Below are 25,201 nucleotides of genomic sequence, written 5' to 3'. Positions count from 1 at the left end.
ACACCTGTTATTCCAGTACTAAAGGGAAGGTCAGGTGAATATCTGGGTTGGAAGCCAGCCTGGTCTACACAGTAAGTTCCATGCTAGCCAGGGCTACATAGTAAAACTTCTTTTAAGGAAACAAACAAAAAAAAAATTTTTTTTTAAAAAATCATGAATTCATTTTATCTAGAAAAACGGCCTAGTCATTTCATAGATGTCAACAAAGTACAGAATAGATTTTAAGCTTGGATTAACATACTAATGCTGCTTCTTTTGTAAAATTAACTCTAAAAACAGTACAGAGTGTGGATGGGAACAAAGGCAAGAGTAACAAGCTGGAAACTAAACAGTATCCACTAGCCCTTTGTCAGGAGAGGCAGGTAAAGTGTGAACTCAGCCTAGCTTAATATTGACAGACCTAGAATTGGGGTGGGCATGGACAGTGAGAACAGCATAAACAACAAACACACAAAATGCTATCCAAGGATTCGATGGGGCAATGACAATGTTAATAAATGTCTTCAGTAAGACTGTCTTTTAGCTATTCAATTACATATAATATTAAGACTATTACCCACTCCATTGATTCTACACTTATTTAATGTTCCTCTTTATTTGAATTTGGTATCTTTTTAAATTATGTGTATGTCTTTATGAGAGTAGGTACATGTGAGTACAGGTGCCCTTGGAGACTAGAGGCATCGGAGTTACTGGAGATGCAATTACAGACTGTTGTGAACTGTTGACACTGGTGCTGGCAACTGAACTCTAGTCCTCTGGAAGAGCAAAAAGTGCTCTTTACTGTTAAGCCTTCTCTCCGGCCCCAATGTCTGTTTCTCATTGTACTCTTTAATTAAGCTAAAAGCTACATATTGAGAGAAAATGGCTCAGTGAGTAAAAGTGCCTACTATTAAACCTAACAACCTGCGTGCAGATCTGGGGACTCATATGATAGAGAGAACCCACTCCAAGTAGTCGTCTGATTTCTACACAAGTGTTGTGGGATGCGCACACTCACACACAAAATAAATGAACAGTTAAATACAATGTGATTTTTAAAAACTTAAGAGAATGCTTTTACTCCTTAGGCACATCTCACTGATGAACCTATGAAGATTATTTCTTTCTTTAATAAGTTTGTAACATTTTTTTCAAATACCAAAAAGTAATAATAAATAATGTATAACAATAAGTATGGTCAAAGACTATCTAAACAGTGCAATCAAGACTTCATTATTTAAAGAAAAAAAATAAATACTATTATAAGGTATTATAAGGTATGCTTAATTATTTAAAAATGTAGTGTCTTACCTGAAATACCAGGACTTGAAGGATTTGATAAAGGTCTAGAACCTTCTAAAGATGGTTCTATTCCTTTAGAAAGTGATCCGTCTACCAGAATATCAGCTTCATCAATATCATCACAGGTTCCTCCAATTTGGAGAAAATGAAGCTCACCACCTACAGTGTAGTAAAATTTCATCAATACATAGAAAATAGTTTAAAAATTAGATACATTATTAGTTTAAAATTCATTTATTTAATACTATTTGACACAAAGAACATCACAGCAGTTATCTGTGTCAAAGAATTTGGAAATTTAGTTGCAATGAACTACAAACAATATAGTAAAGAAAAGAGCAGAGAGATATTTATCTCAGGACTACAGAAATGGTCCAGTAGTTAAAAGCATTTCTTCATGCAAAGGACTTGGGTTCAATTTTCATTACAGTCAGGGATGTTCACAACCATTCGTACCTCCAGTTCCAGGGGATCGTACACCTTTGTCTGACCTCAAAGAACACACAGACATATATGCAAGCAAAATACTAATACACTTTTTTTAGAAGGTATTTATTCTCATATCCATCACATTATATTATATAACATAATGATTTGATATCTTTGACTAATCTAAACTTTACCAAAAGCCTGTGGTCATCTTACAGATGAGGACAATAATACATTAAGCTCCATAGCCAGAAGTAACAAAAATAATTCCAGAAGTAACAAAAATGAACAAATATTCTTAACTTCAATGCACTTACAATGAAAACTTTTAAAAACCAAATCAAATTTTTAATTTTCATATCTCTGTCAAATAAAAAGAAACAGCAAATGACACTAAAAAAAATTCATGACTACAAATATTACACTGTAACATGAATTTATATAAACTTCTGATAGAAAAGCTGTGACTATATATGTGCACGCATACGTGTATATAAGTTTATATGGATACATAGTCAAATAGATTTTTGTCATATACATATGTTCAATGAACTCATATATATGTGTATATATATATACATATATGTATATGTATAAAGCTATAAAACCTACAGTCAAGATGAGGGAAGTCATGAAAATCTGCCAATTCATTGCTACTTCCTAAGGGAACTTGACCTAAAGAGCTTTGAGAGTTAAAAACTGTTAGTCTCGCTGGGCGGTGGTGGCGCACGCCTTTAATCCCGGCACTCGGAAGGCAGAGGCAGGCGGATCTCTGTGAGTTCGAGGCCAGTCTGGTCTACAAGAGCTAGTTCCAGGACAGGAACCAAAAAAAAAGCTACTCGGAGAAACCCTGTCTTGAAAAATTAAAAAAAAAAAAAAAAACGTTAGTCTCAAGTGGGAAGCCAGCAAGGCCTTCTAAGTAAGGTTACAGTCCTTAAGTATGGAGAAAGCAAAGCACTGAAAAATCAGATGACTAACAAAATATCAAGTAGCAAGAGAAGCACCATGGATAGGGTAAACGGGTAAACTCTCCCCACATAATCCACTCAGACCTTTCACACATGGTCAGCAACCACCAAATAGGCCCCAAGTCAGAAAAACTAAGCCTCCACTTCAATGCAAGAGACCTGAGGAATTCCATCAGAAAATAAAGTCGGAGAAACACAGACACTGCATAAGGTTGTGAGACACAACAGACCGGCTGAACACTAAGGTATGCTGACACAGAAACATTAGGTAAGAAACAAGCCTCCCTCCAACCCACCCTCATCCAAGCAAAGCAACCCTAATTAAAGTCAGGAGGGAGAGTGTGTGTACATGTGTGTGTGACCTGTCAAGAGGAAGGGAGGGTGTGTTTGCATGTGTGAAAGTATGTGTGACCTTTTGGGGAAATAGGGGGTACAAAGAGGAGGAGGAAAAGCCGGACGGTGGTGGTGCACGCCTTTAATCCCAGCACTCGGGAGGCAGAGGCAGGCGGATCTCTGTGAGTTCGAGACCAGCCTGGTCTATAAGAGCTAGTTCCAGGACAGGCTCCAAAGCCACAGAGAAACCCTGTCTCAAAAAAAAAAAAAAAAAAAAATTAAAAGAGGAGGAGGAAATGATAAGCCAGGATAATACGAGAGGCTGTGATTCTAATCAAAATACATTACACATGTATAAAATTTAAATTAACATAAAACAATCCTTAAAAATAAAAACCAAGGGAAAATGAGGACAGTCACCTGTAACAATAGAAAACAAACTTTAGAGTCAGTTGAGCTACAAAATACACTAAGTAACAATCCTTAAGGAGAAAGGGACCAGACTGACTTTCTATAATACTAAATGCCCAGCCATGAATTATGATGGACCAAGAAAGACTACCCCATACTTGCTGAATGAGAGGGGAAAGGGAGCTGGCTGTGATGGCATACGCCTTTAATTTCAGCACTCAAGAGGCAGAAATAGGTGGGGGAAACTTCCCTACTAGACAGAAAACATTATCCCACAAATCTGCTCAGTTCAATGAACTCGAAACAACAAACTGAGAGATGCACATGCAAACTATTAATTAATAATAAATGGCTCTAAGAATACCATGCAAAGGGCTTGAGTAACTGTGGCTCTAGCACAGGGTTGGAGATACATTCTATGTCAGCTCACAACTCCCGGTAATGCCACTTCCAGTGAATCTGATGTCTCTGCCCTTTAAGCACAACAGCATTCCCAGACACATAATCCAAAATAATAAAAATAAATCTTTAAAACCAACATGTCCAACCTCTAACAGAGATTAAAAAAAACTTTAAAAATGTTTGATCTGAAGACTTTACTCAGTTAAATTATTATTATTTTTTTTTTCTTTTGAGACAGGGTTTCTCTGTGTAGACACTGTAGATCAGTTTCTACTCTGTAGACCAGGCTGGCCTCAAACTCACAGAGCTCTACCTATCTCTGCCTCCTGAGTATGGGATTAAAAGCAAGCACCACCATGGACCAACTACAATTAAATCATGACAGCACAGATGAAACAAAAGAATTACTGAGTTCAAAGACAGGCTACCTAAAATAGACAACAATTTGAGAGGAAAAGGAATGGAAAAAGGAGCAATTTTGGATAGTATAAAGGAGCAACTATTTAAGGTATTGGGAGTTCAAGAAAGACCTGAGAATGTGAAAGGGATAGGAGATTTATTTTAAAAACAAATATCCAGATACAAAAAGGTCAAAAGTCACCAATTCAACACCAAGACATTATATAATCAATCTCTCACAGATGAAAGGTGAAGGTTCTCATGACTGTGAGAGAAATGAAACAACAAACAGATGTGTCCTCACAATTTACAATTTACTTGACTGCCAACTTCTCAACAGAAATATAAGGGTTTTTTTGTTTTGTTTTGAAACAGAGTCTCCCTATGTAGCCCTAGAAAACACTATGAAACAAGACTGGTCTCAAATCTACCTGCTAGAATTAAAGGCATGCACCACCACACTCTGCTTGCTTGAACAGAAACTTTAGAAAGGTGAAGAAAGAGCAAGATTCAAAGATCTGAAAGGAGAAAAAAATCTCAAACAATACTGTAGATATAAAAGCTAACTTTTATAAATAAAGGAGAAATACTTTGCCATCCAAACAAAAGGTGAAAGAATATATACTTAACAGGGAAGTTTTTGTTGTTGGTAGTGGTGGTAGTGGTTCTGCTGTATGATTTCTTACACAGCCTAGGTTGGCCTTAAACTCATGATGTAGATAAAGGTAGATTCAAGGAATTTGCCACCACAGCTTCTACCTCAAACACATTCTACCACAAAAGCTAAAAGAAGGGTTCCAAAATAAAAAAGATAATTAAGAAAAAAACAGAAAGGCATAAAAATTAATAGTAGCAGTAGTTATATAAATCCAAGTCAATACAAAAACGTAAAACAGGATAGCTTCTGAAAATACAGACAGGAATGGAATGCAACTGTATCCGTTTTTATAAAGATATTATTTCTGTTCTTATTCCTTTTTTTAAATTTTTATTACATTTATTTGTTGTCTATGTGTGTGCCTGTTCATATAAGTACACATGCCATAGCATGGACACATGTGGAAGTCAGAGGGCAACTCTAAGGAATTGGTTCTCTGCTTCTACATGTGGGTTATAGGGATCAAACTCAGCTCACCAGGCTTGGCTAGCAAGTGCCTTTGCACAATGAGCCACCTCAATGGCTCCTGTTCTTATTCATACAATCCTGTGAACTTGCTACCATTTCAAAACAACTTGCTATAATCAAAACTGTTCCCCACAAATCTTAAAATAAAAACATAAGTCTCCATAATAAGCAAACCAAAATGGAGCAATTAATCAGAACACACAACTCAAGTAGCTCATTAAAGCACTAAAAGAGACTATAGGACAATTAAAAAAAAATACAACAAAATTAGAAAAGAAGTGGCATAATAGCTGTAAGGTATTATTTATACTAATTGCCTTTACTATAAATTGATGAAATTATCTGATTAATGACACAGAGTGACTAAATGGGAGAAAAGAACTAAACTCTATGTCTTTACAGAGATCCACTACACCTCTATGAACTTTGACTAACAGTGATGAAATTAGTAAAATGTCCCATACAAATGCAATCCAAAGGAAAGCAGGTGTATTATAACAATACCAGTAAAATTAAAAGAAGTAGAAAGCAGTAAAAAAAGGTAGTTATATAATGTAAAGGGCTCAATTCAGCAAAGAACAAGAAAATTCAGTAGCAGGGTGGCAGAAATAGTAGGGTCTATCCCCATATCTGTCCCAACTCCCTGCATAGAGACAGAAGGAACACTGGAGCTTCATCATGATTCAACTAGTTTCAGGCTGAGAGATCCTCTACCAAAAGAAACACAGTACAGAATAGTAAACATTTGCCTCTGGCCTCCATGAGCACAGGGGTATATGCAAAAGCACAAACAAAGCAACAAAACGTAATACAAAAATGCTGTAATCAAATCAGTATGATACTAAAATAAAAAAGACACATAAACCAATAGAACACATAAGACAAATCCATATAGCTACAACCAACTGATTTTCAAAAACATGCAAAGTACATAAACTAAAGTATGATCATTTCAATAAATGGTTTGTGGGAAAGTAGATGTCCAAATGCAGAGTAAATATAAACCACTATCTCTTACCAATTGTTAAGTACCAGCTCAAAGAGAATTATACTTAAATGTACGACCTGATAACCCCACCACATTGGAGGCTAAAGGAGGAAAAATGTCTGAGTTTGAGGTAGTCTGAACTACATAGTATATTCCAGTCATGTCTGGGCTACAGAATAAGATCTTATCTCAAAAGAAATAAAAAAGTAAAAAAACAAAAAAACTCAAAAGTATGAAAAGTATAGAACAAAACAAAGGAGAACTGTTTCAGAAGACTGAAATGAGCCAAGGTTTAATTTTGAGATCAGACTCCAAAAGCAAAAGAAATAAATGGGAAAATAAACAAATGAGATTACATAGAACTAAAAGCTACTATATAACAATAAGAATCATTGCCAGGCGTGATGGTGCACACCTTTAATCCTACCACTCAGGAACCGTAGGCAGTCAGATCTCTGAGTTCAAGGCCAGTTTGGTCTAACTAGCAAATTCTAGAACAGTCAGTGCTACAAAGAAACAGTAAAAAACATTCAACAGAGCACAGACCCAACAAATAGAATCAGTGAGAATATGTGGAATGCATACATACAAGAAGGTGATATCAAATATATACAAGGAATTCCAAACACTCAACGGGGAAAAAAGAGACAGCGCAGTAATTAAGAACACTCACTGGTTGTTCTTACAGAGAACGTGGCAGCTCACAACCCTCCAGTCACAGAAGAGCTTCTGGCCTCCTCAGGTACTGCATGAATGTAGTATACAGACATACATGTATGAAAATACCCATAAAGTATGGGAGCCGATGAGCTGGCTCAGTAAGTAGACACTTGCTGTCAAGCCTGACAAGTCAAGAGTTCAACCCCAGAAACCAATATGGTAGAAGGGGAGAGAGAGCTTGAGCACACCACAAATGGGGCGAGGGGGCGCAGGATGGAGGTTACCCAAAATACTTTCATTGCAGAAGCACAATACACTCCAGTAATTCTACTACTGGGTAAATTACCACCAAAGGAAATCATTTGTCAAAAAGACATTTCATACCCAAATTAATGGAAATACTGAATTTACCATAGCCCAAGAAATGGAAACAACCTAAGTGCGCTTAAACTCATGAATCAAAGAAAAAAAATCTGGCACATATATACTACTTGGCCATATAAGAGAATGAAATCTGTCATTTAAAATGACATGGGGGCTGAAGAGATGTTTCAGTGGTTAAGGGCACTGACTGCTCTTCCAGAAGACAAGGGTTCAACTTCCAGCACCAGCTTACAGTTGTCTGTGACCACAGTTCCAGGGACCCAGAAACACTTACACAGGCATACACACAGGAAAAACATCAATGCACATAAAAATAAAAAAGCAGATTTTAGCTGGGAAGTGATGGTGCGAGTCATCACCTGCAGAGGCAGGTGGATCGCTGTAAGTTTAAGGTGAGCCTGGAACTACAGAGTGAGTTCCAGGACAAGCCAGAGCTATTACACAGAAAAAAAAACCTGTCTCAAAATAAGCAAATAAGTAAAAATAATAATAATAATAAAAAAAATTTAAAAATGACATGGGTAGAACTAGAGATCATTATGTTAAGCAAAATAAATCAGAAAAGTACCTCAATGAGATGACTCGTGTAAAATCTAAAAAAGTTCATCTCGTGTAAGTTCACAGCAAAATCGTAGTTACAGAGGCCAGGGACAGGAAAGAGAGAAATGTGAAATCAATGAACACTAATACAGCAGGAAGCAGCTCTGGGTAACTCCTATACACTATATTGCACATAACATCATATATGAATATGTCAAAGAACCAAAACAGAGGAATTCAAAGTTTTCCCCACAAAGAAATGGTGAATAAGGCATAAATGTTTAATATTATTTAAATATTACTCAGTATTATATAGATGTATCAAATATTATAGTGGTAATTCCATGACAATGTGTAACTTCTAGTTTTTGTTCATGTTACAATCATTTAACTATAAAAATTTTTAGGCTGGGCGGTGGTGGCTTATAATCCCAGCACTTGGGAGACAGGCAGGTGGATCTCTGTGAGTTTGAGGCCAACCTGGTCTACAAAGTGAGTTCCAGGACAGTCAGGACTGTTATACAGAGAAACCCTGTCTCAAAAAAAAAAAAAAATTTAGACTCCAGATGTGGTGTCACGTGCTTTTAATTCCACTTTAATTCCAGCACTTGGGAGGGAGAGACAGGTGGATCTTTGTGCGTTCAAGGCCAGCCTGGTCTACAGAGCACTTCCAGTAGCTGAGGAAATGGCTAAGTAGGTAAAGAATTTGCCAACAAAGCATGAGGATTGGAGTTTGGATGCGCAGAACTTATGGAACATCAGATGGGTATGGTGACCACCTGTAATTCTAATGCGCAGGAGGCAGAGACAAAAGACACTTCGAATAAGCTGGTTAGATAGACTAGCTGATCAAGATCTAGATGAAACTGAGATTGACTCAATAAAGATGGAGAGTTGGAGAGACTCAACATCGGCCTTGGGATGACAACTCATACCAGATCACACAAAGGGCAAGGATGCTTGCTTTAGTTCTCCAGGAGCTGGTCCCGTTAGCACCTGAAATCCCAGCATTGAAGAGAGTTCAAGGACACTTAGGAAAATTAACTCATTAGGAGAGATTGCTTCCTGGGAACCCTGCTGTCCCAACTCTTAGAATATATCAATCTACTTTCAAATATTAGTCTTACTAAATTATATACCATCTAATAACTGAAATAATAAAACCCTTACTACATTTCTACAAATACTAGTATCTTACAAGCATGTGCCCGGGCCAAACCACTCAAGCATCATATTAAATGATTCATGGCAAGAAGATCTTCCGTAGTGAACACTATGAAGAATTCATTTTAAGAGTACTCAGCTTTTGCTATACTATGACAGTGCAGTGTATACATAGTTTAAAAGGATCAGACAACAAACCAACTAGCTCAGAATCCTCTCTACCATTCATGAACTCTGTAATGAGGACAAGTTACTGAACTCTCCTTTACTTAGTTTACTAATCTGGAAAATGGGCTCTACTAAAAAGCATATACATTATAAAGTTGATATGATCACTGGCAGAGTAACAAACTGACATGTGATCAGTAAGCTAAAATTCCTCAGAACCTTATAGGACATGAAAGAGATACTCTCAAGTCTTAGCCATACTTTAAAGTTTGTATCATTCAAAAGGTGTATGCTGAAACGCTCATACTGTTTATCAGTTTACTTTTATTTTAAATACAATTTGAATACTTTTTCCCACTGGATGTAGCTCAAAAATGCAATCTGAACCAAATCAATACACTAGCTACTAACTTCTTTGGCTAAGCCCTGATAATCTACTTAACCTAAAGCACAGATAGAGAATGTGTGAAGTTTTTCCCAAATCCACCAAGTCTTAGCTTTAATCATCTAAGCGTCAAAAATTTTGTGGCCCTACAATTCCAACTAACCTACCAATAGCAAACAGTATTTGTTATGCCTCAAAAGTTCAGTAATTCTTGTCAAAAATCTGTTGTACAGTTACTTGATTTACAAAAATATTTGGAGAAATGTTAGTCCAATAGAGCCTCAATGTTGGGAAACTAATTTTTTATCTACCAAAGATTATGAGTAAAGAGACTCAAACACTTAACACTTTATAAAACTAAGGATTAATTGCCAAGTAATTGCTAAGTTCTTTTTTTTCCAGACGTAATCTGTGCCAGAAACTTTATATACATTATTTAAATATAATGAGCCTAAGCAATAGACTGTGGCAGCTAATCAACTTGACAGTATTAAGAGATGCCTAAAAACTGAAAAAGTATCTGTAAGTGCATCTATGAGAGCATTTACAAAGAAGTAGAGGTGGGGAATTGCCCTGAATGTAGGGTCCCTTTGGAATGAAAGAACCACAAGCTATCATCATTCTCTCTTCCCTCACCTTACACACACACACTATTGCTCTGTATGTGCCATGACACAAGTTTCCCTGTTCAGTCATATGTTCCTAACAGTGACAAACTAAATTTCTGACACCATGTGCCCGAGTTAAGTCCTTCCTCCTTATGTCAAGTGTGTTGTCACATCTTGGATAGGGCGTCTATCCTATTTTCTGAAGAAACTAGGTCCACAAATGTAGGCAGAGTCAGTATTCAGAAAAATATCAGGATACCTGTTTCTTGAAGTTAAGCAAAGATCTTTCTTGCTACACAATCCAGGCTGGCCTTGAACTCATGACCTTGGAGTTTTAGGGTCCCAAGTAAAGCTTTGTATTCAGCTAGAAAGATACTTTCTGATGACTTACTAAGTTACTCACAAATAGATTTCTTGCATAGGGGACATTTTAAAAATAAAATAAAGAAAAAATTAAGGTCAGTAAAAATAGTAGTGAAATGGACCACTACATTATTTAAAAACAAAAAAGAACCCTCTCTCAAACAGACCTAAAATTTACACTAGGTATGTACATAGACAAATGCCACATAAAAATATTGAGAAGAATCAAGCCAATAGCTCACCTTTGGTGCACGCACACAGCCTATCTGTGCCTGAGCAGTAAATGACAGAAACAAATGTATCCTGTTCTTCAGTGCCCTCCTTTTTGGGAGGCTCCACTTTGGCCAAAATTTCAAAGTTTGAAAGGTCTAATACTTTCACATAGCCTCCCTGAGTGGTTATCACCAGGTGTCCAAGAGTAGAAATGTCAGACTTCTTTTCTCTTTCAATTCCATTCTTTGAGGTTGACTGCACGTCCTCAGCAGGCTCTTCGCAGTCATCCTCTCGATTATCCAGTATATCTGGTGGAAGCAATATGAGCGAGGTAATTGTGTCCTGGGGATCTTTGATATGTTGGATTTTTACTGGCTCCTCTTCTAAAGTCACTATTCGAGTGGTATAATTCATTTTGTAAAGAACTAAATATCCACCACTAACATTCCTCTGCTCCGGATGGATGATCAAAGGAGTAGGTACATCTGCTGGTGACTCGTGTTGGATCACGCTAATATTTGCACCATTCACTACAGCAAGATTGGACTCCAGCTCACCTTTCCGTCTATTACATAGTGCAGAGTTTAATTTATTTAAATTATTCAAGGCCTCGACTTGATTTATTGCACTCAACGATTCAACAGAGCATGTCCGCAGTCCTACCAACAAATGAATTCCATCAGCACAAGGAGTTATGGAGTCTATACAAAGAGTCTCCTCCTCTGCAAACTTTGGTAGCCTCAAGCACTGAACCAAAGTCCCAGGCTTGGGTAGCACAGAGTTCCACTTCTCAGAATCTGGAGAGGTGAGGCTGGCTGCTGCATCTGCAAACTGCTGAATGTAAGTCACAGGAGGATCCTGCAACAACAACTGCTCCTGGTTATCCAATTCCATTTCAATAATCTGTGGAACCGTAAAACCGTCATCGTGCAAACTTTTACTCATAATATTGTTCATCTGTGAAAAGATTTTTCCTGCTTTCTCATCAGATTCTTTGATACTATAAAGAAGTAAAACAGGCAAAGTCCTCCTTACTAGAGGAGAATTCAGTTCTGAATTTGTGCAGGATTCATTGTCAGTTGACCCTTGTTCTGATATACTTTCACCCTGAGTTCTGCTTAAACCATCCAGTGACCTGTGGGAATTACTACTAATGGGTGAGGTAGCGGGAGATTTATATGTTAATAAACCTCCAGCCAATAAACACGGAAAGGGAATGTTGTGTTGCTCCTGGTGCTTCTCCTTTGTCTTTTCACTCTTAGAGTTTGTTAAGCAAGGATTTGCCCCAAGTTCTTCAAGATCCTTAACAGTATCCTCAAGCACATTTGCCACAATCTCCCACTGCAGTTTTTCTGGCTGCTGGAGAATGCTGAGTGCTGTTATATCAAGGCTTATTTCCATGGCTTCCTTTTGTGATGTATGCCCTTTGAAAACAAACAACACATTAGATGCAGCAAGCGGCCTTGGTGATGTTAATCGCAATCAGTACTTCAATGAGCTTTTTTCCTAATTCATCTGGTCTATGCATTATATCAAAGACAAGAATTCAAAGAATTTTATGGCTACACGATAGATAAACAGGTAATTATACTTGCCCCCCAGCGAGACTCAGCTCCATCACTGGCACACACATGGCAGAAGAAAATTAACTTCCACAAGCTGCCCCTCTGGCCTTCACACGTTTACATTTGCCCATACATATATACACATACAAAATTAAGTGATCTCTAAATTTCAAGTATTTTAAAAGAAACTTAATCAAATCTCAGATAAGTCTATGTAAAAAAATTAAAAAAAAACTATTCAAGAAATTCAAAATTATTTTCAGCTCAAATACATTCTTTTTTTTATTTTTTTTTTTTTATTTTTTGGTTTTTCGAGACAGGGTTTCTCCGTGGTTTTGGAGCCTGTCCTGGAACTAGCTCTTGTAGACCAGGCTGGTATCAAACTCAGAGATCCACTGCCTCTGCCTCCCGAGTGCTGGGATTAAAGGCATGCGCCACCACCGCCCGGCCCTCAATTACATTCTTTACAAAACTAAATAAAAAATGATTTTTGAGGCATGGAAAGGTAAAGAAAATTACTATATTTAGTCACTGCTTTAAAATTATATTAAAAGAATAAAATTTCTGGACTTCAATTCTAAACCAAAAAAGAGACGCAACACTATTTGTGCATTGTAATTTATGCACTCTCTTAATACTTAAGAAAAAACACTATAATCTCAAGTCCTCTCTTCTTAATACTTTAAGATTCAAAGCACCATTTCTTCTCTCTTGCTTCACAATACAAACAGTCATGTTTGGACAAAAATCCCACCAGAGACAACAGTCAACCATCCACTTAGGTAATCTAACAACGAACTGAAAATTCTTTCAACCAATCTTGGTTTTTATTTTTGTTCTTTTTTTAATTTTTCGATAATATGTAATAGTAATAACGATGTAAAAACAATTCTTATAGGCAAAAATAAAGAAAAATTAGAACTGCTTTTATAATTAGGCAGGAAGAGTCAAGAGAATATTAAATGAAGTGTGCAGATGCACAAGCAAGTGGTAAGTAAGGATTCAGTGGACCACTGAGGTGTTCTGTTATATACCAGTAGAGTCCCTTTAAAGCTCACTTACAGTGTTAGCCAGGATGTCCCATTATCTGGGATAATCTTCACATCACATACTACTACTAGCCGCTACCACTGAATCTTTTAAAATTGAAACAGAAAAACCAGACTGTTCATTCCTTCCATATTCTGTATCTAGAATAACAAACAGCCACTTCACTACATAGCATTGTCTTATATCTACTTTCTCAGACTGGAAACTCTGAGTAAAAAATAAAGTGTTTTTATAGTTTTCATTATGTATAATATATCCTGAAGATGCTTACCTATTTGTTGGAATAAACTAAAAAAAAATTAAATGACTTTTTAAAGTTGTGACAAGAAATTGTTCAAATAGAATAGCTTTAATCTATTTATATATTAAATCAAATAAATCCACAAAGCACACAAAGTTAAGACAATACTGAAAGTAAATGGCATGTATAGTAAAACTGTTGAAAAGGAAATAATAGACTAGGTTGGGTGGCTCACTGCTGTAATCCCAAGATTACAAGATTCAAGAGACTGAGCTGGGAGGATTACTCTGAGATGAAGCCAGTCTAGGCTATATAAAGAGCTCTAAGACAAGCTAGGATATAATGTGAGACCCTGCGCAAAGAAAGCAAAGAACTAGAAAATAAATATATAACAGAAAAATACAGTAAATGGTCCTACTTTTCTACTTCCTATTATAAATACTCAATGCACATATGGGAAACAGGATAACTCGTTGAGAAAATCTGACACCTCTAACTCTCTTCCTCCTCCTTCAATTTTGTTTGCAGTACCCTGGAATAACATGACCCCATGCATGTCAAGTAACTACTTACTCTGCCACTGAACAACAGCCAGACCCTTAACTCAGAATTTCTAGAAACCAACAAGACCACATAATAACTATTTTTTTATGCAACATACCTGCAATGCAATACTTTCCAATCACTTTGAGTAATAATCCTTCTGTAGCTCGCTTTCGTAAGTAGTATCAAAGCCACAGTTTCCAACAGTTATACTTCCTGAGCTAAGCAATTGGATTTTTGTCTTGGCTCTTTCCTAAAGTGGAAGTTCAATTTGTACTCAATTCTCATGCCAACCCTTCTTTGCAGTCTTCATGAGAAGTCATGTTTCCTTAATTCTTATACATGGTTCAGACAAAAAACTTTTCTCTTTGAAATTAACTAGGAACTTTCAAAACTTACAATCTTCAAACAAAATACAGATGCCTCTTATTGTGTACTCATAATTTTGAGGTTAATACATTCTACAATTCTTTGAACTATGTCACTCAAACTAATACAAATCACTCAGAGTTGTAAAGCTCTGAAATGGCACCTAAAATTAAGATGCTACAAGATAAGACTACATCTCTTATAACTATCAAGCTTAGATATGCTTACGCCATGATTCTCCAAAAAGTTAATGATATAAAAACATACCATTGCCAGGCAGTGGTGACCATACCTATAATTCCGGAGGCAGAGGCAGGCAGATCTCTTTGAGTTCAAGGCCAGCCTGGCATACAGAGTTAGTTCTAGGACAGTCAATGCTACGCAGGAAAACCCTGTCTTGAAAAACGAAAGGGGGTGGGGGGAATGGTTAGAACCTATATATTTAAAATTAGTTTCACAAAAATGTATCTTCCTATGAAAGAATAGCCCACTTAGTTAATGAAGAAATTAACTAGGGCTAGGAAGATGGGCTCAGTCAATAAAGTATCTATCTTATAAGAAAGCATGAGAGACCTGAATTCAATCCCCAGAACCCATATAAAATAACCCAGGCATGCAAGAAGATTTGCAACTAGTACTGGGGAAGCCAGGACAAGCAGGTTCCCAAGGCTCACTCACCAAATGGTCTAGGCTAGAACTGGTAAACTTTAAGTCAAAGAGAGATTCTATCTCAAAAAAAAAAAAAAAAAAAAATCACTGTAGGTGTTTGGCCTCCACACACATGAACTCACACTCATGTACACTACACATATTAAATACAAATAAAGGAATATAAAATATTTAAACTGGAAGGATTTTATCCCTTACTCCATGATCTTTTAATTTTATTTAAAGACAACACTTCTTTTAAAAATGTATCACATGGGGCTGGAGAGATGGCTCAGTGGTTAAGAGTGCTGACTATTCTTCCAGAGGACCTGAGTTCAATTCCCAGCAACCACACAACAGCTCACAACCATCTGTAATGAGATCTGGCACCCTCTTCTGACCTGCAGGAATAATGGAGGCAGAATGTTGTATACATAATAAATAAATAAAATCTTTAAAAAAAAATGTATCACGGGGACTGGAGAGATGGCTCAGAGGTTAAGAGCATTGCCTGCTCTTCCAAAGGTCCTGAGTTCAATTCCCAGCAACCACATGGTGGCTCACAACCATCTGTACTGAGATCTTGTGCCCTCTTCTGGCCTGTAGGCATGCACACAGACAGAATATTGTATACATAATAAATAAATATTTTAAAAAAATGTATCACATGTACCAAGAAGAATATACCATAAGGACCTTGGAAAGCACTACACACCTTTGATCCCAACACTCACGAGACAGAAGCTCAAAACTGTGAATTCAAGGCTAGCCTAATCTATATAGCAACTTCCAAATCAGTCAGAGCTACATAATGAGATCCTGTCCCACAAGAAAAGGAATACATAATAAATTTATGGGTATTAGAAACTGAAATACATCCTAAGCCAATGTGGAAAATTAACAAGCACAGAAGAAAACATAATGGTAGAAGATAAATAAGAATATAGTCCAAATGCAAGTATTATCTGAGGGGTGAAACAGAGTCTTGCTATATCAGCCAGCCAGGCTAAAACTATTAGCAATCCTCCTAATCACAGCCATGACAGATTGTGGAATGTGCCAGAATGCCCAGAAAATGTTAAGTACTATTAAACCCAAAAATATATAATAAAATCCGTAAACCAAAAGAAAAGAACAAGAAAGTTGTTATAGTTAAAACCAAAGTATTTTTAAGAAAAGGGGACATTGAAGAACACTTACTGCAAACATTTAACAAATAAAAAACTTAAACCCAGAAGGTTTTGCGTGCATACCCTATTTTTCCATAGAAGATTTTAAAACTGTAATATCCAGAGAAAACCTGTCTTGAAAAACAAACAAAAAAATGTATTATCAAGCTGCTTCTGTCTTTGTAAAAGAGTAGCAAAGAGGTCATTTCTTTCATTACGCTAAATTATGTGCATTTGGTTTGTGTGTGTCTACACGCAACATGGAGCACGTGTGGAGGTCCACGGACAACTTATGGGACTCTGCTGTCTCCTTCAACCTCAAAAGATGCAACTCATGGGCTGGAGAGATGGCTCAGTGTTTAAGAGCATTGCCTGCTCTTCCAAAGGTCCTGAATTCAATTCCCGACAACCACATGGTGGCTCACAACCATCTGTAATGAGGTCTGGTGCCCTCTTCTGGCCTGCAGACATACACACAGACAGAATATTGTATAATAAATAAATAAATAAATATTTTTTTTAAAAAAAGACCCAACTCAGGTAGGTCAGCAGGGTTGGCAGTAAGTATCAATTACCTATTGAACCATTTTTCCAGCCTGATCTAAAAATGTTTTAAACTTTATTTATTGTATGTGCATTGGTGTTTTGCCTGCATGTATGCCTTTCTAAGAGGCATACATCCCCTGAAAACTGGAGTTACAAATATGTGTGAGCTGCCATGTGGATGTTGGCAATTGAACCCAGGTTCTCGGGAAGATCATCCAATGCGTTAAACCACTGAGCCAAATCTCTAGTCGCCTATTTTAAACTTTCTAAATGAAATCAATTCTTTTACCTTTCTAGAATTACGTTTTATCATTCAGGGTATTTTCACATCCTTTATGGGTTTTTTTGTCCCATGACTAAGAACTTGAAAAATGATAGTTAATCCAAAATAAGTATGGCCTTCCTTGTAGAAGCTTCAAGAACATTTCACAGCAAATCAGAACTTAAGAGAGCATTCACTATGCTATAATAATTATAGTTTTTAACTACTACACTACAAAAACCCATGTTTCTTCTAAGGACACATGTTACATGTCCTTGACATGGCCATGAAGTGACATTACAGTCACAGTCACAATAACCATCACTTTTTAAAAACTGGGCATTTCTCAAGTACTGTGTACAATTATTTATATGCAGTTATCTTATTTAATCCCTATATATTACATATATTAAATATTGTTATTTTACAGTTTAAGGAATGTAATTTGACTGTAATAATAAGTAGTTTGGGATTGACACTCTAACGTGCTAGAGCAATAACAGATGGCTCAAGTAGTGTAAGGCTTGATGTACAATCCTGATGATTTAAGTTTGGATTCCCAGCACCCACGTAAAAGCCAAGAACAGGAGTATCTATTTGTAACTCCAGCACTGGGGGCACATAGACAGGTGGAACTCCACAGTATTCTGTCCAGCTAGCAGAGTCAAATAGATAACCTCCCACTTTAGTAAAAGAATGTTTCAGTGGTAGTCTACACCTTTAATTCTAGCACTTGGGAGGCAGAGGCAGGCAGATCTCTGTGAGTTCAAGGCCAGCCTGATCTACAGAGTGAGTTCCCAGGACAGTTAGGGCTACACAGTGAAATCCCGTCTTGAAAAACCAAAGACAAATAGACACAGAGAGACAGAGAGAGAAACTGAGAATATTTTATAAACTAAGGTTGAAAAAAAAGCAAAGACATTCAACACATCCACCTGCAGTTTCCTCAGGTATATGCACAGACGAGTATACTCAAACATGTATGTGTCCACAAAGAAAAAAATGTAATATAATAAAATTATTTTGAGATGCACACCTCCTCTATGAAAAAAATATTTACAAACATGACACGCGTAAATCATGTTGACACATATCTACAATCCAACACTGAAGAGGCTAAGGCAAGAGGACCACAGAGTTCACTATCAGTCTAAGCTACATAGCAAACTCCAGGCCAGCCTGGGCTATATGAACCATGTTACTTTACCTTATTATTTTATGAACAAGCAAGGCAACGTCTACTTGACACCACAATGCCTATGACTTCACAGTTTTGTGCGTATCAAGAACTTTGATTTAAACATTACACTTATTTAACATACTATAGCATACAAATAAGCACAATTTTCATCCCCTGGTATATGTGACAAAGATTTAGTATACCTAATACTTTATTTCCTTTGAATGAAAAAGTTGTTTCTCATTTAAATTTGAATTAGAGAACACAATGTTCTTATGAAGATCTCTAAAAAACACAGAAAACTGAAAATATTGTATCAGTAAAGATCTCCAATTTCACTAGGAAATTAAAAATCAATTAGTGTTAAGATTTACTTTGAACTGTATAAGTATAAGGATATATAAAATACATTATCTATGATTTTTACATACCCGTCACAGAATCTGATCTGGAATGCTCTTCGCTGTCTGAATCCTCCAGTAAATCATCGCTTAAAAGACAAAGTAAGAACAATTTAAACTTAAAAAAAAAAATTGTTGTACCTTATGGGCTATAGATATACATCAGCTACAGTATAAGAGCCTGGAATGTATAAGACCTTGGATTCAATCCCCAGCACCCAAAAACATAACATACATCACATAAGAAAGCAACAAGACAGTGGCTAGTCTCTTGTGCTATAGTAGGGGCAATGCTGAGGATCAAACTTAGAGCTCTATGTGTTCTACTCAAAGACTGTTAACTCTGAACTAGGGACTGGAGAGATGGGTCATTGGTTAAGAGCACTTGTTGCTCTTAAAGAGGACCCAGGTTCATTTCCCAGCACCCACATACATGGTGGTTCAATTTTCTGAGCACTCTAATCCCCTCTTTTGACCTCCACGGACACTAATTATGCATGTGGTGCACATACATACACACAGGCAAAACACTCATGTACCTAAAATATTTAAAACATAAGAAAAAAACTAAGCTATAACCACAGCACTGAAAAGCAATGTTAAAACAACTATTACACAAATCAAACACAAGCAATATACAAACTGCTAAAAAGAAATGTGATATTTAAGTTTGATAAATAACTGATAAACAATTATAAATCATTAAACGATTGTCTACAGTGAAGAATTTTGTGTGGAAGGAAACCTCTAAATCTTTGCAACATTTATAGGTATGTGAATCTGTGACTGGAAGTAACTTAAAACAAGCAAAAGCGTAAGAGAGTGGCAATTAGTCAAATTGAACTTGAACTTGTAGAGTAAAACTAACAACTAAACAGCTATGTGTATGTATTTGAAATGTTTTATATGTGTATTCACACCAACAGTCATTTTGTTTTAACCATAAGCTTTAGGTGTGTTTATTGTATGAGACATGCAAGGTTAAGTGTCACAATCAAAAGATAGGAGTAAAAACAAGACAATGGTCTGTGTAATATGAACATCCTGTTTGTTGGGGTTTTTGTCCTGCCCGGTTCCCACAGCTGTTTAGCCCCAAAGAAAATCACACAGAGATCTCTATAAGTTATAAAGCTGATTGGCCCATTAGTTCAGTCTTCTTATTAGCTCTTGTAGCTTATATTAACCCATTATTCTTATCTATTTTAGCCATATGGCTCGGTACCTTTTTTAGCGGGCAGATGACATCCTACTTCCTCAGTGGTATATGCAGGACTGGAAGGAATCAACTTCCTCCTTCCCAGAATTGTCCTGTTCTCATTGTATCATTTTTACTTCCTGTCTGGTTTTCCCGCCTATACTTCCTGCCTGGACAATCAGCGGTTATTTAAAACATGATTGACAGAATACAGACAATTCTCCAGCACCAGGTCTGTCCTTTGCCTTTCTCTTAGATGGCCAAGAAATTGTCAGTTCCCCTCTTTCCATCAACCTTTTTTCATTTTCTTAGATTAATAGTCAAGCTCTACACCCTGTTGATCAACATATCACCAGTATTTTTTTATCTTGATACTCTCATTACAAAAATAAAAAGATGTATTTTGTAGAAAGAAAATTCAATTCTCAAAAATACACTGCACTAAATCCACAGTACTTAGACATTTACTAATGCTATCTTGCATTTAAAAGGAAATTTCTGCTTAAGACTGCTGGCAAAGTATCAAACACACACCTGTCTTTCCAGCTACCTGAAAGGCTGAGGCAAAAGGACTTTTGCTCAAAGTATCCAGGACAGCCTGGGAATACAATAGGGCCTTAGAATCTGTCTTAGAAGAAAAAAGAAAGAAAAATTCCAATGCAATGCTTAAAATTTTGAAGGTTTTTTTTTAAACCAGTACTGGCAAATGTTTGGTGCCTTAGGTTTTTTTGTAAGTGATATTTAATGCAAAAATATTGTCAGTTCAATTCATATGATTAGCTTTTTGTTATTGTTACTTTTGTTGTTCAGTGTTGAGCCTTCTGAATGCTGGCTAAGTTATCTACCACTGAGCAGATCCCACTTCCAATTCACTATAGTTTAAAATAATAACAAGAGTGAAAACAAACTTAGGATCGTCTGCTAACTATTTTCAAAAATTTAAATCCTAATCACAAGTAAGAAGAAACCTAAAAAACTTAATTCGAAGAAAAATACTGTACTTGGGAGCTAGAATAAGCAAATAATAAAGAAACAGCACACTGGGATTCAACTACCAAAGGTCTCTTAGTATTAACCATGTATTGTAAAGCTATACTGAGATAAAAGCTATAATACAATATTTTTAAAGAAAGAATTCAGTGGTCTGGACAATACAGAGGTCTGATAGTCCTCAAAAACATAATAATTTATCCCTAAAACATTTTATAGTAAGAATTCTAAAATGGGGATGGACAGGTGTCTCAGAGATTAAGATCATTGGCTGCTCTTCCAGAGATTCTTACTTCAATTCTAAGCAACCACAGGGTGGCTCACAACCATATATAATGAGATCTGGTGCCCTCTTCTGGTGTGCAGGCATACATTCAGGTAGAACACTGTATACTTAATTGATGTGGGATTTCCCTCTGTATGCTATGATTACAATTAATGAATAATGGTGATGTGTTTTCTTTGAATTTTTTGACTGTGAAGGAGCTGAGTAGAGAGATACATATCATTGTATGGGGTGTTAAGCTAAACCAGCATATATGTTCTAAAGGTATCATGACTTCCAGTTTGGGTCTAAGAATATGTTGCTTTGGAAAAGAGGCTCTTCTGTTTCCACAGAGGGTAAGAACCTGTGGATTGCTTCCAGACTGATATGGTTTGATGAACCAAGACTTCCTGAAAGGTAGCCTTGAATACCCTCGTTTGTTGTTGTTGTTGTTTTACTGTTGTTGTTGTTGTTGGTTTTGATTTCCTGAGACAGGATTTTTCTGCTGGCTATCCTAGAACTAGCTCTGTATACCAGGCTAGCCTCAAACTCACAAAGGTTGCCCCAACTCTGCCTCCCAAGTGCTGGGATTAAAGGCATTTGTTATCACTGCTTGGCCCTATCACTTTTTCACAAAGTATTTCACCTTTTTACCAAGTAGGGATTCAACCAACCCTTGATATATTCTAAGCTTCTGTCATAAACTATATAATACTGTGGAATATTTCTGCTGCAAGTAACAGAAGAGTATATATCTAGTATATACACACACACACACACACACACACACACACAAAGCATATATTTTCCAAAGAGGAATGTGGTGATCCTAGAAGTTGACTGTGACGCGACTTTTAATCCACAAATTCAAAATGTGAAACAAAGCTCTAATTGAAACTCAAGGTTTTAAATCAACAAGCGAATTTCATGATCCTCCATAATTATCCACTAATCCTTTTTTAGAAATGACAAAAATCAAGCGTTCTTAATTCTAGTGCTATTAGCAAACCGTTAATAAGAACTCAGACAACAACAGCTAAAATGTTTGCCACTCAAACTCTCAACAGATTTATAGTAACAGAAAATAGCTCTAACTTTTAATTCAGTCTATAGCAGATCTCAGGCCCAATTCCTTTATCTGCCAGTCCGTTTCCACATGTTACTATCATGATAAACTACACAAACTTTCCAATTTATATGTTGTGAATTGTCAATTCCACAATTTTTATTGAACAAAATTCTGTATACTTAATAAAAACACATCACCGAGTGTAGTAGTACACCTTTAATCCCAGCACCCAAGGCAGAAGCACAGGATCTCTGGGTTTGAGGCCAGTATGGTCTACATCACAAGAACCAGACCAACCAGGGCTGTGCAATGAAATCCTGTCTCAAAAATACAGGACATGACTGCAGTATAAGAATGATCACATCAGTAACACTGGACACCCAGAAGGTAAAGGCAGATACTCTCAATGCACACAGTTAAAGATGCTCCATTTTACATCACCACTGACAGTATTAACAGGGATTGCTAGATGCTAGGATTTATTATACACTGAATGGCTATATGAAATCTTTCATTCTTTTATTTGACTAAAACAGAGCTATGTGATATTAACCCAATTCAAAGTCAAGTGAACACTCTTAGGAAATGGAAGGTTTCCTTGACTCTCCATCCCAATCCTATAGATCAGATACAACCACAAAAACCAAGAATCTAGCAAAGAAGATAAAGAGAGACAATTCAATTACAGTGCCTCAATGTCTGTATGGGCTGCACTCCAGCTCTGAGAAGGGAAAGCAGGACAAAAAGCAACCAGACATTTCTCCCTCACTTCTGCTAATACACAGTTCCAAATAATTAGATACTCTTGTCTCATCTGAAGTCATTTTGCTACTCATTAGTGAAATTCACTTCCAGAACTTGAAGAATAAAAGAAAAGAGAAACCAGAATCATCAGGCACAACTATTCTATGGAACTATCCGGTAAAAAGTAAAATTACAAATCTAATCCACTGGCTTAATTTCAGTATGTAAACTTTTTATTAAAAAATTTAAAAGGCTTTATTTTTTGTTATGTCTCTGATACTGAAGACAGAAATAAGGTCTTCACAAATGCTACATATGTACTCTAATTATATATATGCACATTATCTTTACAATTACATTATTTTTACAATTTTTATACTTCCTAGGTTTTAGTTTTTAATGTGGTAATTACTTGATAGATAAGACTGAGATTTCCTATTACACAGTATGATATTTATTGCACAGAAATGTGATTTATAGAGTAGCTTCAGAACAATATAGTGAATAATTTGTCAAATGTATTTTAGCCTCTCTAGTATAACTATGACTGCTAGTGTTTGCTGTTTGGCATAGTGTTTTTCATTATCATATATTTATTCTTAATTACATCAGTATTTCTACCAACTCCTGTGGAAATCTACATAAAGGAAAATGTAATTTGGAGAAAAACGGAATATTACACAGAGTGGTATCTTCTTTTTGTGTGTTTTATTTTTTTGGTATTTTGAAACAAAATTCTCACTCTATGGTTCAGACTGGAATACAACTTGTAGAAGTCCTACTGCTCCAGCATCAGATCTAATTAACCTGTAGTATTCTCAATGAAAACTTCTGAGATTCACATTGCTTTCAGATTTCCAGCCAAAGAAGTTAAGAGAATATTTTCTACTCTCTAACTTAACCCATTTTCTATCTTTCTTTTTTTTCTATCTTATTAACTAATGAAAAAAAAGAAATATGAAAAAAGCAAACATGTACCATTACAAATACCAATGAAACAAAATCATGTACCTGTCTCCTTCCAGTTTGGGTATGTCTGAGCAACTAGAGGAGTCTTCTAGCCATGCCAAAGTTGGTCTCCTTGAATCAACTCCTGCGCTTGGGTCTCCTGATAGGATCAGTTGTTGTACAATTGCTGGGTCATAGGCATTAATTTCAAACTTCAAGTGCACCTTCATGAGTTTGGAGACATCCCATATGCAGATCTTCCCACGTTTGGTGGCAGCAGCTAGAAACTGAGGGCAGCTCCCCGACCCAAAGCAAGATATTCTGTCAGCTCCGTCGGCAGATGGAAGCTGTGCAGGACTCGTTGCCAGTGTGACCGACAAGGGTACATTCTGGGTGTGTTCGCCTTTCACAAAGGGGCAGTTGGGGGAATGTCTCTCATGTTCAGACCTTTACAGAGTGAAAAGGAAAAGTTTACTGAAGAGCAAAGCAGGAACTCGAAAACTGTCTTCTTTATGTGTATGTTAAAAAGTCTTAATCTTACTAAATCATGCGTGTTTTTGTTCGGGTGAACGGGGAGGATGGGGTGGCAAATACAAGTACTTGAATCAAAGGCACAGCTCTGAGCATGTTGAAAAAGTAAGCACTCTACCACTCAGCTGTATTTCCACCCAAACTTACCTTTCAAAGATCACTCAATTCCACTCAATCATTCACAGTGTTTACAGTCCATAGTCTAGATACTTATTATTAGCAGTTTTACTCACTTTAACTGACTGCAAGTGTGAAATCAGTACAAAAATTCAATTCATGACAAAATTATTTGCTCAACTTCCTAACCCTTTTATGTTTCCTTTTGGTTTTCTTTTTTGGTTTTTCAAAACAGGGTTTCTCTTTGTAGCCCTGGCAGTCCTGGAACTCACTCTGTAGAACAGACTGGCCTAGAACTCACAAGCTCTGCCTGTTTCTGTCTCTAAGTGCTGGGATTAAAGGAAAGCAGCACCACCACCCAACCCTCCTTTTAGTTTTCTGTTGTTTCTTTTTATAATTTTTCTACTTGCAATTTCAAAGCACTACTTGAGGACAGAATTCTACTATCAAAGATGAAAAAAAAATTGTTTCCTTACTTACAATGATAGATAAAATTTCACTCATAAAACATGCTGTTCTTCTGAACAGACATATTTCTTTTCA

The 25,201-nt window shown here is 36.5% G+C and overlaps 1 protein-coding gene across 6 annotated transcripts in view; it reads right to left on the bottom strand.

Moving 5' to 3' along the window:
* The window catches only part of Birc6 (baculoviral IAP repeat containing 6), a 187,690-nt gene that overhangs the window by 127,880 nt on the left and 34,609 nt on the right, over positions 1 to 25,201 (bottom strand). For all 6 annotated transcript variants that reach the window (XM_041631170.1, XM_041631171.1, XM_041631172.1 and 3 more), the window contains exons 7-10: positions 24,074 to 24,457; positions 18,830 to 18,888; positions 10,855 to 12,249; positions 1,294 to 1,443 (exon numbers count right to left, since the gene is read on the bottom strand). In XM_041631170.1, the coding sequence (XP_041487104.1) occupies positions 1,294 to 1,443; positions 10,855 to 12,249; positions 18,830 to 18,888; positions 24,074 to 24,457 (1,988 nt within the window). The remainder of the gene's footprint in view (positions 1 to 1,293; positions 1,444 to 10,854; positions 12,250 to 18,829; positions 18,889 to 24,073; positions 24,458 to 25,201) is intronic.

Source organism: Microtus oregoni, unplaced genomic scaffold (genome assembly GCF_018167655.1).
Source record: "Microtus oregoni isolate MIOR12 unplaced genomic scaffold, Mior012 000036F_ref0000092, whole genome shotgun sequence".
Taxonomy (NCBI): domain Eukaryota; kingdom Metazoa; phylum Chordata; class Mammalia; order Rodentia; family Cricetidae; genus Microtus; species Microtus oregoni.
Note: the sequence above shows the minus strand (reverse complement) of the source record. Positions and strands in the feature narration are given on the sequence as shown.